We start from the raw sequence: 17,124 nt of genomic DNA, 5'->3' as shown, positions 1-17,124 counted from the left end.
GTTCAAGTTCAAGTTCAAGTTCATTAAACCGAGGGTTTCCTGTACAGACACATAGTCAAGAATGGATGAAGAGTGCAAACCAAAAACTATCCATCGGTTGTCACTTTTAAAAGACACTTCTATCCCGCGTCACAGTCCCCGGCAACCAGAGCTGATCAAAGCACAGGGCGCAAGCAGGACACGCATCCAAAAGGACAAATGACATTCCTAGCGGGAAAGAAGAGGGAAAGCTACAAAATAACCCCATCCTCCTCCTCCAAAAAATAAAAAAATAAAAAAACAACCGGTTTAAAAAGTTGCAGCAAAAAGTTAAATGGAGCTACACGGCTGAACCGCCTTCAGCTGAGAGGACGGGGCTGAGTGGGTGCTCACCTTGGGACTGCGCCGCTGTGCGAGCCAGGGACAACCGGGGCAAGGAGAGGGGATGGCAGGTTTCAGCCTTCCAAACCCACAGCGGGAGGGCACTTTCCCTGGGCTGAGGTTAGCGGTTGCCTAGAAAAGTGGTGGGCAGATCGCTTTTAAGCTGTCAACCACAGGACTGGCTGCTGCTCTGGAGAAAGCATGTGGGTTTCGGATGCCTGCTGTTTCGCTAACCCTGTTTTTTTGTTTTTTTTAGTTGTTTTTTTTAGGACCCAATCCATTAGAGTTGGGCAAAGCAGCAAAACGTGAAAATGTATCTCTTGGCCATTCAAAATTTCCGTCGTGCACAGATCAGAATACATGGTTGAGGATGGTGCTGGAATCGGTTAAATGAATATTTAGCGCTGTTCAGACTTCAGACATGGCCATGTACAACACCCTATAGTGCTTGGCCTGCCACAAAACAGCACTGAACTGACGTTTTATCCAGTGTCAGATCAAACCGATCAACAAGGCAAAGTCATATTTGCTCGGTAACCATGGCGAGTTCGAGATTACTGAAGTTTTTTTTTTAAATGTACCATTCGCATGGGGAACACTCAGCGATGCATGAACAGTAAGAGGATCCAAAAGAAGGCAACCGGGACTAGCATTACGCCAGTGAGAACCAAAAGCAAGGATATTTTGGACTTCATATTCCAATTCTCTTCAAGAATAAAATCTGAAGCAAGACCGTTTTGTCTTTCAGGAAGCTAGGATTACGTTTGCAACCTCACATCATTCCTGTTTTATTCTGAGTCTTCTGAATAAGGACACCCGCACAGAAGGAGGAACAGATCCAGTACCTCCCAAGATCTCACAGATCTTTGAGTAAGTAGCAGCACAAAAAAAAAAAGAAAAAAAGGGAAAAAACACAGAGGGAAGAAGTCATTTTCCACCACATGTGTTTGTTTGGTGTTTAACCAGAGCTACTGAGTACGCATGCGAGAAACCTAGAATTAAAAAGATAGGTAGTAAGATCAATGAAAGGTGGCACTTATAGGTGTGGCTGTTGAAAGAGCCATGTGAGAGCTGCTGGGTGGTTTGATCTGAGCCCTTTCCTCTAGAGACGTTGCAGGCGTGAGCTGTGTCCCCGTGGAACTGTTCTGTGGTCAATGTGGCTGTTTGCACGGCTGAGTACACAGCAGCCAATCCCGAGACCAGCCAGGCACCTTAAAACGCACAGCAACTCTCCTGGAAGCTGCACTAAGCCAACTCGATAAATGCCGATTTCAAACTGGTTGAGAAGAAAACAGAAATTAACTGGCCATCTGATTTTGTTTTCTAAAGCTGTTATCCGCGAAATGTAAAAGATTCACAAAGAAAAAATTCCACCATGGAAAGTTTAAGAGCATAATTGCTCAATACTTACGTGCCGAACTTAAAATGGCACACAGCCTAATAAATTAAAATTCCAAGGGTTTCTAAAAAAATCTTACTCCTATTTCACAGAGGACTTGTATAAATTAAGTACGGATGAGGTCTGGGGTCAGATTCCTATTTTTAAATTGATCAATTGTGTAATATTCATACATGAAACAAAGATGGTAATAAACAGTTTACTTATGCATCATTAAAAGACCCAGTCTCATGCCTATTTTGACATTCTCTAAACAAGTCATTAAGGAAGTTTAATTGTCTTACAAAAAACAGAACTAATCATTGCTTTTAAAAAATGTGACTCGGAAAATAAAAAGGAACATCATTTACCCCAAATGAAATCATATGGTGACATTTTTCAGATTATCTCCTTTCCATGCTGTGAAAATCCTATGAACGATACCTAATGATAAACGAATGATCATTTTCTAAAAGAAAGATAAAAGCACAGAAAATTACTAAATATATCAGTACTCTCCATGTTTAAAGGGCAATAATCAACAAGACAAAAAGCTTTACAGAACATTCAGCTTCATGCCTCATTCAATATAGGGAAATAGCAGTTAACCCTATCTTTCTTGAATCTGTCAAACATTGCACAGTAGAGAAGAAACGTCACCTAAAATAAAGCACCATAAAAAAAGATTATGCTCTGCGGCACTATGCTAAATCCACGAATAGCTATTCAACTTCAATGCAAATTTTAAGATAAAAAAAAAACGACCCTGAAGTTAACCCAATCTTTTCCCATGATTGTATTATCATCATTATGCGTTGCGTTCCTAACGTCAGTGATCCAGGCCTCTGCAGGTTTATGTTATAATGTGTCATGCATTCAGCACAGTTCACGCATGTACGTGTGCTCAGAACAGCACTGCTGAATCCCGCAGAGAAGGCTAGGGGAAACACAGGAACCAAACCACCAGTCAAGGTCAACTGTAAAGGGGCTCCCAGAATGGGAGCTGGAGGGCCAGACTCCTGCAGGTTTAACTGGTCTCCTCACACCAAGGTTCATGCAAAGAGCTGCTCTGATTGAGCCAGTCGCTGGTTCCATTAAACTAAGAGTTACACTGGAAAGAAAACCTGAAGGAGGGTATTGCTCAAAGACGGACTTTGGGAACTCCTGCTGTAAGCTGTTTTTAACAAACAACCAATTTGTCTCAGTCACTTCAACCTGGGGAGCTATGAGAAACTGCATGATATGGCCATGACAAAAGAAGACAAGAAATATCCACTGTCTTAGCACCATAAACCAGCCTGTGAGAAAAGAAAGCTCACTTCATACTATTCTTTAGCCCTCCTAAAAGTGGTTTCTTTTCTGCTCACACAAGACCATAAAAAATCAATTTCTTTGACATTATTTTTTTAAATAGAGGGCCTTGCACAGTGTTCACATTTTGTTGCTTTAAAACTTTCAGTCATAACACAATAAATGTTATATACACAACCTATTCGACAGATTCAAAGCAAAAAAAAAAGAAAGAAAGATATAATTAAAATGAAAGAAAAATAAAGTCATGACTGAATGAGTATTCAAAGCCTTTCCTGTGGCAAAACTAAACGAAGTTGCACAAAATTACCTTCATGAGCCACATGCTTAGCTGAGAGGCCTCTGCCTGTTTGAAATAATAAAGCTTCTAAAGATTGTCAGAATAAATACAATCTCTGGACGATTCTCAGTCAGGTAGTAAACTTCAGTCAAAGATTCAACCACAAATCTTGAAGACCAAGGAGCATGCAGGTATAAGATTAAACAAAGACACAGATCTTGAAAAAGGTATAAAGACATCTCAGAACCGCAGCACTGCTTCGCATGGTGACATCGATCCATTCAGAAGCTGAAGGCATCGAGACAGTCTAAAGATCAGTCTGTCCCTTCAAACTGACCATCTGGGCAAGGAGGAAACTGGTTAGGGATGCCACTGTGAGGACAGAAGTGAGATGGAAAGATAGACCTGAGATGGAAGAAACTGTCCCTGGGTCCACAACTTGCCAACCACTGCACAAAAGCCGCCTGTATGGAACCGGAACAAAAACCATCTCAAATCCTGCCCGGGCTTTGCAACAAAGCACCTGAAAGATACTGCAAACCAAACATCTGGCAAAATTGTCTGTGGTCAAACAAGATAAAATGAAGACTTTTTGGTGTAAATGCAAAGCATTTAAACCCAACATAGTGCATCAGTCAGCCAATCCCTAAGGGATTGGGAAGCTTGCCAAGATTGATGGGAACACAGAAGGAGCAAAGTACTGGCAAATATTAGAGGAAAAACTGCCTCAGACCTAATACTGGAACAAACAATTCACCTTTCAGCATGACAACAACACAAAGCACAAGCCAATGGCACACTGGAATGGCTAACTAATAATAAAGTGTGTGTCGCTGAGTGGCCCAGTCAAAGTCCTGACTTGTATTCTATTCAGAATCAGTGGAAAGACTTTACACTACCGCCCATAAGCGATCTCCATGCAACTGGAAAGAGCTTGAGCAAATATCAAGCTTCATATAATGGGCAAAAACTGCACCGAGCCAGTGCGCAAAGTTGGTGGAGTCATCCCCCAAAAGACTTGCAGCTGTAATTGCTGCCAAAGGTGATTCCGCCAAATACCGAGTCCATGGGTCCGATTACAACCATTAACATTTTTTTTCCCCTCTTTAGTTTTTGATGAGATTTTTTTTTTAAGTTTTAATGGAACTACTTACCCCGATAAGGCTTCGGCTTGAGTGTTTAGGTTTTGAATAAAAAAAATGACACCAAATTACAAAAAATAATCTGCAAGCACCATTTTGTAATTTCACAACAGGATATGAATATTTCAGCCAGGCAGTGCGTAAGCACACCTGGAAAAGATACCCATTTCAACTGCTAATTTCCACTTTCACTTGCTTTTTTTCGCCTCCATGTTTGGGACCAGATGTGCAAATCCTAAAGTTGCTATTCTAGCCAGTTTCAAAGCAAAAAGGCCAAACGAGAGGAATATTTGACTTCACTCCACAAGAGACCTATTTAATAATCTGGCGGTTGTGTATGTAAAGGTAGCTTGGCTGTGTCTATGTTGACGACATACAGAACAACATGATCCTAATGAGTTGGAAAATACTGGCTCTCGAGAGAATCCGCCAGATGCTACCGTCATGAGAAAGCTACTGTTTTATTGAATTTCACTTTTATGAGGTTGAATTTATTATTCAACCATTAAGGCATCCTATAAGGCATCGAGCATTAAATTCTTTCTTATGTTACCATCTGAAAAAAGGAAATGTGCACCAATGTAACTTTTGAGCACAGAGGTTTTATACCTCAGTCTTGGAGTCTGTTTTGGACTGCTCTGGGCATCTTTGTTTAAATCTGCGAGACATTTCCACCACTGCCACAGTGTTAACTGGCTTCAGAAGGCTAGCCGACCTTTAAGGTGGAAATGAGCATAGCTATGGCATTCCGTACTTATAAAAAGGTATAGCAATATATTTTATACCAAGTAAAAAGAATACAATTTTCACACATCTGCTGACAAAAGCATTCAGATTCACTCAGTGTTTTGACAATGTTAAGATTCCTTACTGATCACTAGCAGCACAGAACACAGAAACCATTAACTTCAGTATGATAATGCCATGAGCCTCACTCCCTCACAGAAGTAAAGCATTCCTAAGCCATAAATTACTAAGACTAAACTGTGAACTTGACAAAAAGTGAAAAGGTGTATATATTATACAAAGAAGCAACAACTACAGAATATCGTACAACTACTATTTTGTTGCTTCAGGTAAACAGAAGTCTTGTACAGGAAACATCATTATTCCTCTTTGTCTTTTCCTGCATGTTCAAATGGTTCCAATGTACTGTTGTCACACACAGTAGGTGCCTTATATCTTGAAAACATTGGTAACAATGGGCAAATAAGGGGTAAATGTAAGGTCTGAGGGTTTAGTTCAGCTGTGTGCATGGTTGCCCATCTGGTTTCAAATTCAAATCCCTAGTCATCGTAATAGTTTACAAGACCACCTTCTTGCTTACTTCTCAGAAAGCTTTACAAGAAACCAGCCTTTCCATTTCACAAAAACAGTCAGCAACCCCTTGTTTGGAAGCATATTAATAAAAAAAAATAAAAACAGATTGAAATTAAGAAGGAAACAAAAAATGAACAAAAAAATGAAAGAAAAACACAAGTAAAAATGTTACCTGATGCCCTGTAGACCTCATTCAGTAAGGCTTCATTTACCCCAAGAGAGACCCCATTTCCCAGGTTGTGAGCCCAGCTCTGGTAAATGGCCTGCAGTAGGAGTGTCTGGGCTCTAGTGGCTTGTATTGCGAAGTTTGGAAGTTCAAAAATGCACTCTGTGATGGGGACGAAAGGCCTCTTAGTCCTGAAATGAAACACAAGCAAAACCAACTTAGGTGCCTCGTTGTGATCCAAAGGGTCTGCTGCCATATACAAACTCCACAATGCAATTTTACAAACAGAAGATTCAAAAAAAAAATCAAGAGTCTAATTAGATAGGCTCACGTAAATTGAGAAAACAACCATAAAACCACAAAAGAATAGGAAAAAGGGTGTTTATTGTGTGGAAGTTTTGTAAGGTTGAATTTTTTACATTGACCGATCAAGATATTGAATTAATTTTCTCCTCAATGAGCCGTTCACAAGATGTACTAGTGAGAAGCACTACCGTGAGATACAGGTGAAAAGGGACATATTAAAAAAATTGTTGGCCTAGCTGAACTGTCATCTACTTTATATTAATGATAAATTCATGTGCGCTTATGAAAGAAAATTATTCTATCACTGTGACCATACAGTAAGTTTACCTGGAGCTTGTCATTTAACTCTGAGCCATATACTGGAACCGATTCCCTAACAGCCATAGTGTTATTTTAAAAATAGTGAAGGACACTCTACACTGAAAGGGTGACATCTAATTCACTCACAGTCCATCTTGCATCTGTTTCTTTGTATTCGAATGACATTACTGTCAAGTCGATGAGAATATGCGTCTTAGATGGAATTAATCGACAGTCTGAAATGAGGTAATGATTTAAGAGCAGTTCTGCATAAGTGGTGATGAGAACAAAGGAATGGTTATAAAGGAGAGGAGGCTGTTTAGCCCATCTAGTTTGGTAACTAGAAGTTAATTGATCCAAGGATCTCATCCAGCTGTTTCCTGAAAGAAGCCCTGGTATCAGCTCCACTAAAGTTGCCAGGTTTTTTATTCCACACTCCTGCTTCTCTTTGGGTAAAGAAGTGGCCTCTTCTACAGAAGCCTCTTCTAGCTCTTCTATTTCCCATATCGTATAAAAAGTCTACATTTTAACCACGACGTACTATACCCTGCACTCGTCTAAATTAAACCTCATCTGCCAGCTGTTTATCTGATCTACCCAGTCATGAATTTTATCTGAATCTTTTGGATTTTCCTTTGCTGCTCTTAGAAGTGTTGCTAATCCTCCAAATTTGGCATCATCTGCAAATATCACAACTATCTATAGCAGAATTTAGATCACAGTTATAACTTAAGAAGGTCCTAGAACGGATCCCTGCAGTACTCCACTAATTACATCATCCCTTATCAGTATCCTTTGTATTCTACTAACCAATTCTCAATCCAAACACCTGTTTCCCTGAATGCTTACCCAAGGCATTATTAATTTAATCCCAAGCGGAACAAGAACAACTTGAACAGAACATGGCACACATTCAACCACGTTCTTAAACACTTTGAAATACAATCCCATCCCATTCTTCAACTAAGATCACCTCCAGATGAGGCTGTGTTAGACTTAACTTCCCGTTCCAAAGGTTCTGCCAGTTTTCAACAGAGTAGACTAGAGATGTGGGGATTGTTCTGGGCTTGGAAGTAGATGCAAGTCAATCACACATTGTCACAGGCCAAAAGCAGCCAGCCTTATGTCAGACAATAGGCTAGAAGGCAATTCTCCTGATGCCCGTCAACATCAAGTGACACTACACATCAATTAAACCCAATGAAATCAGTAATGTAGGACTGCATAAATACCAGCCCGCAATAGCAGTTTTTCTTAGAAACCAGAATCCTTATTGTTCAGCTAAGAAACAACTTGCTGGAAATTAGCTTCTTTTGCAAATTGATCCCCTGACAGGCACCAAGTGGATAAAATTCAAAACTCTTCCAAAAGGCAGCTACTTGCAAAAATGGTTTTGGTCCTTGCTAGAAAAAATTGAAGTCTGATTTCTACATCTGACCATAATAACGCTTCCCACAATGTTCATATCGAGTTAAAAAAGGGGTTTCAGTGCCAGTCTGAGTCACGGAGAAAACGTTTTTCAAATCACTGACTGTCATGGCAGCACAAAAGACAATTTTCTAAATAAAAGAAACCACAACAGATTTCTTTAAGGATTATGAAATATCAATATGTGTCATGAGCCATTTACTAATGTAATATTTCTGTCCCCATGCAGAAGTTGTGAATGTCATGAGTTATTTTAAATTCTGCTTGTGGAACTACTTGACTTTGATTCACAGCACAATACTCTTTTTTTCTAATTACATGGTCAAGTTGAGCATAAACATTTTTCTCTGTATGGTAGAATTAATTTCTTAAGTTATATTTCCAGTTCTTACAATGAACAAAAGCACCATACCGCATGAACTTCTGTTCTACACACATTGGTGGTAGGTATTGACCTCCCACCTATTGGTCTAGTGGAAAATTTACATGTGACCAAAAATCCAACCCTGTACCTGGATCCATATGCATACAATGTTCATCAAATGATAATTTAATAGTGGTTTCTGTGGACCTCCACGGGACTTGATTTCCAAGCTTGTTCCACATGTGTACGTAAGTTGGAGATGGGCATAAGAGCTACAAAGCTGAAAGCATTAAATGACTCTGGACAGGAGTTTGTCTCATCTTTGCTTGAAGCAAAATCCACACTGACCTAAAGCAGCAAGGGGCATCAGAACAGGCAAGGAAGAGGAGTTTTGTTATTTCTTTGAAGGACAGACATCAACAGTAAGTAAACTATATAGGGACAGTGAATAATCTTTAAAATATTAATTACTCATTTTGCGCTAAAAACCGCAGTGATTAGAAACTTGTTTTTCCCTTTAAAAAACGGCCTACAGCGTTAAACTTGTGAACACCGCAATGCAAGCCTAACTAGATAATTCACATGAAATCTGCCAATCCTCTTGCATACAAACTGTTTAGATTCAGAATTTATCTCAAATTATTTCCAGCAAAAATGTAATATGAATGAAAAAATGTAGACGTAGAAGAACATATTACATGTGTGTTGCAAATGTTTTTTAAAGGCAATTTTAATGAGAGCTGGCAAGGGATGAAAGTCTGTGCAATTATGCAAGTGTTTACACTATTAAAGAGAATCCGCATGTACACGTGGTTGTCTAAGGCTGTATTCATGCACCTGTATGAAATGCCTCTATTATATGCGACGCTAAAACCTAACTGTGCTTGTTAATCAAGGCCATAAACCCATTATAGGCCTTTGAAGGAATGAAAATTAGAAAATCATTACACAAAAGCTTTTAATAATATATTTTACACAATGGGTTATGGTAGTCTGGAACAAGCAACCAAGCCGAGTGGTTACAGTCAATCGCCTTTCGTCAAGAGTCATAAGCTGTTTTTTGTCACGTCTTGTGTTTAACCCATTTGGTTCAAGAAATAATGTTGGAAATTCTTTACACACAATTTTGACCTTTGTTTAGTATGTTTAAAATCATACAAAATATATATTTTTAAAATTTCAACTATGATTAACAGACAAAACTTTCTTTGGGATGTACAAAGTCCTAAAATCTGCAGCAGCCATTTTTACGTGTAAAAATATACCAATTCACATACACGCGTGCTGCCAAAACCAAACCCCAAAAAAGGAAATAAAATCAGTCTAGAAATAAGAATCATTAGGTGGTTATGCTTTAAAAATGAAATATGTCTTCCTCTGCATTTTGCATACCCATTCCTTTTAATTTCCCTGACAATCCCCTGATCACAATATCCTATGAATGATGGTCTTGTTAGCCTAAGCCAAGCCTTTGACACAACAGCCCGTCGACTAACCTAAACCTCCGAGAGGACGCTCATGGGCAGGGCAGGCATGAGTCACCAATTAAATTACCTAGGTCAAGGCTGGCCAACCTCTTTTACAAAGAATCAATTGGAAACTAAAGGGGTTTATTACAAGCACAACTGAACATTCGGAACCCAAGCCTTTTAATTTGCACCGAGCAATCCTGGAATACAACTTGTGTTGGAAAAAAACGCAACTTTTGACAGACTGTATGTGCCTTTCAGCGTCTGAAACTATCCTTGTGCAAGGAACAGTCAGCTTTCTGTTCTTTCTGTGAAGCGATCTGCTAGACAAGCCAGGTAGGGGCGTTATTATTATTACTTTAACAGAAGGAGAAAAGCATAGTTCAATTACGCCACACAGGTGCTCTTCAAACGAACGCCACAAGGCGCATTTCAGAGCAACTGGCTGCCGCTGGATCCGTCTTTCCCATTTTCATCCAGCAATCAGAGGAGGTGATGCTGAGCCTGCCAGTAATGGTAATTTTGTCTCCTTTTTAACAACCTTTAACTTAAGAATAATTAGGAAAGAAGTTGTTACTGCTACTAAAAGCTCTGCGCGCTAAACATCTGTGAAACTGCAAAGGGGGAAAAAAAAAGACCAAAAACTAGCAGGTCATACATTACTCTCCTGGGGAAAATAATTCCTAACATAACCAGCAGAACAAGAGTCTCATTAAAAACGCAGCTTGGAAATGGTCCAGTGCAAACTCAGGAAAGGGAGAACTGGCAGGTCGCTGCTTTGTACTTCTGTGGACAAAAATCTATTTGTCTTAATTAAAGGGTGCTTAAACATAACGCTCTGGTTAGAGTGTAAAACTAGTGGAAAAATTGGCACAAGGGTTGGCCGAGAACAGACATTTCTTCAATAGGATTTCATCAAACACGCGCAAAAAAAAAAACACACTTTGTCCTGACGAAATGATACCTCGGTCTCTATTCATACTGGCACCAGAGCAGATGGGTCTTGAACTTGTGCTCAGAGCCGACCACGTGCAGGGTGAGGGAACAGCCGCTTATTCTTTTAAAATCAACACCTTGCCATGATTGAAGGAATACGGGGGAGGGGGCAGCTGGCTCCAATGGTTTACTTAGAGTCCCAGAATGCAAGCCTGGAACCTCCAGTCTGTTTCCAAAATTTTCATTTTGATTATTACTCATATCCTGTACAGTACAGAATGATTCGCTCATTTTTTCCAAAACAACACGAGTCATTTTCAGTGAGGAGAGAACTCTGGGGGCAAGGTGATCGCTGGCCATTTGCTTTGCTGACGGCTGAATGTCACAGGTGTTCCCGCACACATGAATGAATATCAGGCTGGCTATTTCAGTACACTTCATGAAGCGCGCGGTGACAAATTCCAGTACAAAAGCTTTCAACCTGCAACGATTTGAAGTGAGAATCTCCATTTTCAGTCAATGTGAAAGTATAATGGATCGTTTAAGGCCGTGATCTCCTTTGATAAAGACCGCTGTCAAACATTTCAAGGGGACTGATTTTAAGCACATTATCGAGGCAAGAAATTTCAATTAGCTGCCACTACATGAGGTCTTTTATAGAGGACACCTGGCCATTTCTGTACTTCCATCTTTGAAGGTTTTTAACAACTTCAGCAAAAGAGTATTGGCTCCCATCAATTCATAAGAGAAGTGGTGCACTTGTATCATTTCCCATCCCCTGCATTACATCTCCTAAAAAAAAAACTAGTTAACACAAACTAACTGTAAGGTATACATCTACCCTGATTGATTGTGCACTAAGCGCCATTAGTTCTTCTTGATTCCCAGATAATTAATCAATAATTGTTTATTTAAAACCAAATAAAATAATATTCATTAACCACAGCACCATCATTGGTTTCCAGACCGGGGAAACAATGTATAATGTCTCGAAAGCAAGTAAATCATTAAAATTTATCTTTTACATGAAGCATATGCTATTAACAATATTACAGATCCTTTAGTGTTACAGGCAAGTTTTCGAAGCTTTTGCCAAATAACTGTGTACTGAAAGCCATTTGCCATTTCAGGTAGCAGCAAGAATAAAATACATAAAGGCCTCTCATCAAACATTTTTGTCACAACATGTTAAAAACACATTTTATTACAGTCAGAAGTATTTGCCAGTTTATTCAGGGCTGACCTTAACTCCTATGTTTTTATTTTACAAAAACCAAGTGCTACATTATTAACTGTAAATTTTATTTGCCTCAGCACTTAACACTAATTTACCAAAGACAGACCATTCCTTACATTTCAGCACAGAAATATAACTACAGGAAACACTTAAGAAAACATAGCTGCTGGAAATGTTGGCGCAAGTGTAGCTTTAACTTTAGTTTAAAAATAAAACCTAGATCATACTTGAAAAACTTAATTTGGATTTCAAACCAAGGAGACAAACTTAATCAGAGCTAAGAGTAAAAGTTATTTTAAGAGATCATCCGGCATTTGTAAAACTCTTGAAAGATCTGATTAAGGGTGATCTGATTATTCTTCCACCTGTTTGGATGCCAGAATACTTTCCCCCCCCCCCCCCCATCAACCCTTTAAAACAAATTATGGTTTTTAATTTCAAAAAAGGGCTTCAAAAGATGTGCAGAGAAAATGTGTAGGAGAAGAGAGATGGCCGACAGCTTAAGGGTTTACTATTTCACCAGCACGGACTTGATACCACACTTTGTGGGGGGAAGCCTCTCGATCAGCAGCCCCGAACGTCTTGATTGTGCAAAGATACCAGCTTCGTGAGTGGCGTGACCAACTCTCAGGAGAGAGGTTCGCTTACACAGGGATAAGAAAAAGCATTTTTAATCAAAATTCTATGGACAGCTGTGAGGTAGTTAGGGAAAACACAAAAATGTCAGGGCATGTCCTGTATACGAAGAAGATACCCGTACTAAATTGGATTGCGCATGCATGCACAGCCATAAAAGACATTTTCTGCATTGTACATTGTAATGTTTTTGGTGTCTAATTGCTTTCCCTTCTTTGTAAAAACTGAGAAGCAACACTGCCTCGAGAACGTTAACAGCCTTTGAGAATTTTACAGGGATTTTTTTTTTAAATATGATTTGCTCTGTAGCGCCTTCACTGAATATTTCATTTCCTTACGTCAGTCCAACCTTTTAGAGCTAAATGGATGTATTTTAATATTATACAACAATGCAACTTAACAGGCTGCGACTCAGTCACTATCAAGTAAACGAACCATTTACTCTGGGGGAAAAAAATACTTTGAAATACAGCAGACAGGACTGAAATCCTGAGACTATCTCTGCCCTAAATTTGTGTGTATACCTTTATCAGTTAAGTAAATAACAATACAAAATGTACTAAAGGGGAATTAAAATGCAAGTAAAATGCATAAATATCAAAACAAACTTTTTTTTACAACATACCTTTAAATAAATCTTGGTTTCCTCATGGGACATATTAGGGTTGAGAGGGAATAACATGAGGAATACCTGTGGGTCCATTAGTTGTACCACAGACAATTCAGGTAAAGAAATTTTACCCTAGAAAGTAAGGTGGAAGTAACCCTGCTTGAAACACAGGGTCAGGCAAATTGCTTACGACGGGTGTGGTTTGTGTTTCGAATGCTAAGCAAACTTTTAAAAAACAATCATTTTTAAAAATACACTAAAACGCTAACAGTGTGTAAAAATAAGTTCGGTAAAATGCATAAATGATAAATCATGGTAAAAATAAATGCTTGTTTACAAATGTTTAAAATTCAGGAATATCAATGGTATTGGCAATAACGGACACCCCCTCCCCCCCATTAGTCGTTTAGACTTATGAAGTACTATATATGGTATATGAAGAAGCATTAATACTTTGTTGTGTTTCTGCCATAAAGGAGTATATCCTTCCTTACACAAACATAACAGACTTAATAGCATTCACCACTTACAAAAAGCCCGACTGAAGCTCAGGTTTAAAAATGTAACTCAGGAATTACTATACGGCAAAGTAATCCTACCTTCTTTATGTTTTTGAATTGACTAGATAAAACTGATCAATCTGCACGGGGAAAAATGTGTGTCAGGGTAGAAGGACACAATTCATCCATGTGGTTTACTTAAACCTGTTTTGGAACTGTGATCAACTTGGTTAATAAAAGATCGGGTGATCATAAGAGATGGCCATGAATTTTTCTCAAGCCTCTTTCTAAAGAAACATCTTTACCTCAGAATAGAACTATCCATTAATGACAAAGGAGATTTTTACCAAGAAGGATCATTTTCTACTCAAGCATGTCTCAAAACGCTCCCATATATAATATGAGCAGTAACATTAAGTTGCCTAACACCACGTTTAAGTATTCAGCCTCACAACAAATCCTTTTCACCTTCAAACTTAAAAGGAGCAATGCTGTAAGCCGCCTGATGTATTGACTTTGAAGCAGAAGATGAAGATTCCTTCTGAAACCTTTGAACTGTTATAACATGCAGATCTGCTCTGCTTCTGTTTTACAGTGTTGTGCCTGCGTCACATCTTCCTATTCTCTGATAATCATCCAAAGAACTCTTTCATCTGTCTTTTAAGTCAGCAAGATATGTTAAATGCTATATCAGTGGTATGAAACCTCATTATGATAGTTTTAACTTTCATATACAAATTAAACGATGAGATTGTTTCCCTGGGTAAATAGAAATCACAAATATTAAACATAAAGATAAATTATATCAAACTGCTGTTCCAATTTCATGTCTGATTGCAGATAACGTTTGTTATTATTTATAAACCAATCTGAAGGACAAGCATCTGCTAAATAATTTCAACGTTTTTCAAAATCACAAAGTTGTTTCTCGAAGTTCTCATAAACTTTTATAGTGACCAAGAATTTTTTTTTATTTGGTGTTCATAAATTTCCTACTAGAGGTCATGGATATTTATTGCAAAGTTTCCATAAATGAAGCTCGATTCCTGTCCCTGGGCTATTCTCATTTGCATTCAACGTACAAAGTGTAAAGATTTAGCAAGTGATCTACTACTTTTGTTACAACATAAGAAAATTCAGGCATGCAATCAAAAACAAACTGGCTAGCCATAGTTCATAAAAACATACATAAAAACTCTCAAAGTTAAATTATGGCCTGCTACACAAAGCTCTTTAGTTGGTTAAACATAATAGCATATGTTGCTGTCAGGTGCTTTACCATGGGAAACATTAAGTAAGCCTATAAGGCTCTGAACAATGCAGGTGGCACTTTTTAAAGGAGAATAATTTTAACTGGAATAACAGGTTTAACAGCCAGACCAATTCAGACTCGCTGCAGGATTTCTATGAAGTTCACAGTCCGTACACTGACTTTCATTAAACGTAAGTAGTGCTTGATGCGTTTCAGCTGTAGTTTTATTCACTGCAAGCTAAAGTTCATTTAACAGGATCTCTGATTTCTTGTGTACCGTGTACTTAATTATAGAGGGGGTTGTTACAACTTAGCTTAAATAATTTACTGCCTCGAAGTTAAACTTCAGTCTCTTTTGTAGCTGACAATGCGTATGGCCAGTGGATCAGTGGATTGCTAGCTTAGCAATGAAACTGTAAATGCCAATGTTTAACTTTCTTTTTTGAAAACTAAAACGTGGAACCCAGAGGGTTTTTTTGTTGTTGTTGTATCACGATAAGCTCTCCCAAAACCTGCAAAAAGAAGCCCTTTATATCTGATTTATTCCCACTGCTCTTATTTTTATTGCACCTTGCTCAAACTACACAAATATTTTTGTGGAGTATCAGGCACTGAAAGTGGCTATTTTACTACTTTACATTAGCCTACAGCCACCACATTTACAGCAAGTGAAACCCTGCACTGTTTAAAGTCATCTACAGTAGTTTCCAATGCATCTTTAGAGATGCATGTTACAATCTTTTAATTTCTGCTGACTTGACTTGACCCAGATCAATGACTTGAGAACTTCCTCTGTTAATTCACCAAGAATTTGTTCTGATGATACTTGGTGTTCCTTCTTCTTTTCTATCAAGGTGAACTTTTTTCCCTTCACATTTAGTGCATTTAGAATCCACATGATTGTAATTAGAGACATATGCTTCTATAAAGGCGTTTGTAGTGCTTTACATAAATCTTATTAAACGCATCTTAGAGAAAAAAGATTTTATTTAAGCAAATACAGACTAAATGACTGTAATGCAAGCAACTACAATATAAGTTACCTGTATATCCTGTATGTACCTATGCCCAAACTAAAAGTAATAACCAAACTCTTTTACTAATTATTTCACTCAATCCATGCTTAAGAGTTAAAATGTACATAAAACAGCTAAGTGTGCAGTGATGAAACTCAAGGTGAATATCTGATTGAAAGTGCTAGAAAAAGCACAAGTGTTCCCAGTCTAATCGATCAAGGCACTGTTTTCAGCTCAATTTACATACCCAATAACTCATTCTGCATTCTGCCCAACATTAAGAAGCTGTAGTAAATTTCTCATCGTTTTGCTTTGATTTCTGCATTCTTCCCTGTTCTCCAAGCAATGGTGAATAAACCACAAGCACTGTGATTAAAGCAAGTATAAAAGACAAAGCAAAGTACAGTACATTACTTTATAAAACGTGCCCAGTAATGGAAATGTTGAGACTGAGACCACCACATTTACATCACAAAGTATATAAAATGACTGACAGAATGAAATGAGAGAATATTTCTATAAATGGTACATTCTTTCTTACATCCTTTTCATTTGCAGTGGAGAACTGCATATTTAAGTTAAAAGAACATGACATCTTTGAAGGAGTTACATCACTTTTGAAAGTTTCCCAAAACAAACACAAATAAATTAAATTAAATGCTACCACCTGGTGGTGTTTCTGTTTATTCAGCAAGCAGTTGTCACTTCAAGCAGGCCTTGCTTTCAGGTTCAGAACAGTCTGACTGTTACTCTGTCAAACCAGTTAATCATCATTCTTCAAACAATGAACTGTCAAGTCCTATTAATGAACTCCTGAGAAAAGACTTGCCTGCAGTGCAAAAAAGCTGGGATAATACAAAGAATGCCTCAGTTAAGGTAGGGTCAAAATGAGAAATGAAAAAATGAAATAAGTTCTCGCCTCATAACCTTTTAAAATAACAGAAGCTGATTATTATCTGAAAGGGATTAACTTAAAAAGAAAATGCTAAGCTTCTCAAAGAAATACTTCAGACCTGTCAAGAGTCGGAAGCTAAATTTTGCAGCTGAAATTAAAGTGCTGCTACACTAGAACAAAAAACTGCTACCTGAAAAAAAAACAGCTGACAACATGAA

At 38.2% G+C, this 17,124-nt stretch overlaps 1 protein-coding gene across 3 annotated transcripts in view; it reads right to left on the bottom strand.

The window, feature by feature from the left end:
* Positions 1–17,124, bottom strand: part of LOC102694431 (intermembrane lipid transfer protein VPS13B) — a 325,472-nt gene that overhangs the window by 244,534 nt on the left and 63,814 nt on the right. For all 3 annotated transcript variants that reach the window (XM_006636105.3, XM_015357899.2, XM_015357901.2), the window contains one exon: positions 5,964–6,148. In XM_006636105.3, the coding sequence (XP_006636168.2) occupies positions 5,964–6,148 (185 nt within the window). The remainder of the gene's footprint in view (positions 1–5,963; positions 6,149–17,124) is intronic.

Source organism: Lepisosteus oculatus, chromosome 10 (assembly GCF_040954835.1).
Source record: "Lepisosteus oculatus isolate fLepOcu1 chromosome 10, fLepOcu1.hap2, whole genome shotgun sequence".
Classification (NCBI taxonomy): Eukaryota; Metazoa; Chordata; class Actinopteri; order Semionotiformes; family Lepisosteidae; genus Lepisosteus; species Lepisosteus oculatus.
Note: the sequence above shows the minus strand (reverse complement) of the source record. Positions and strands in the feature narration are given on the sequence as shown.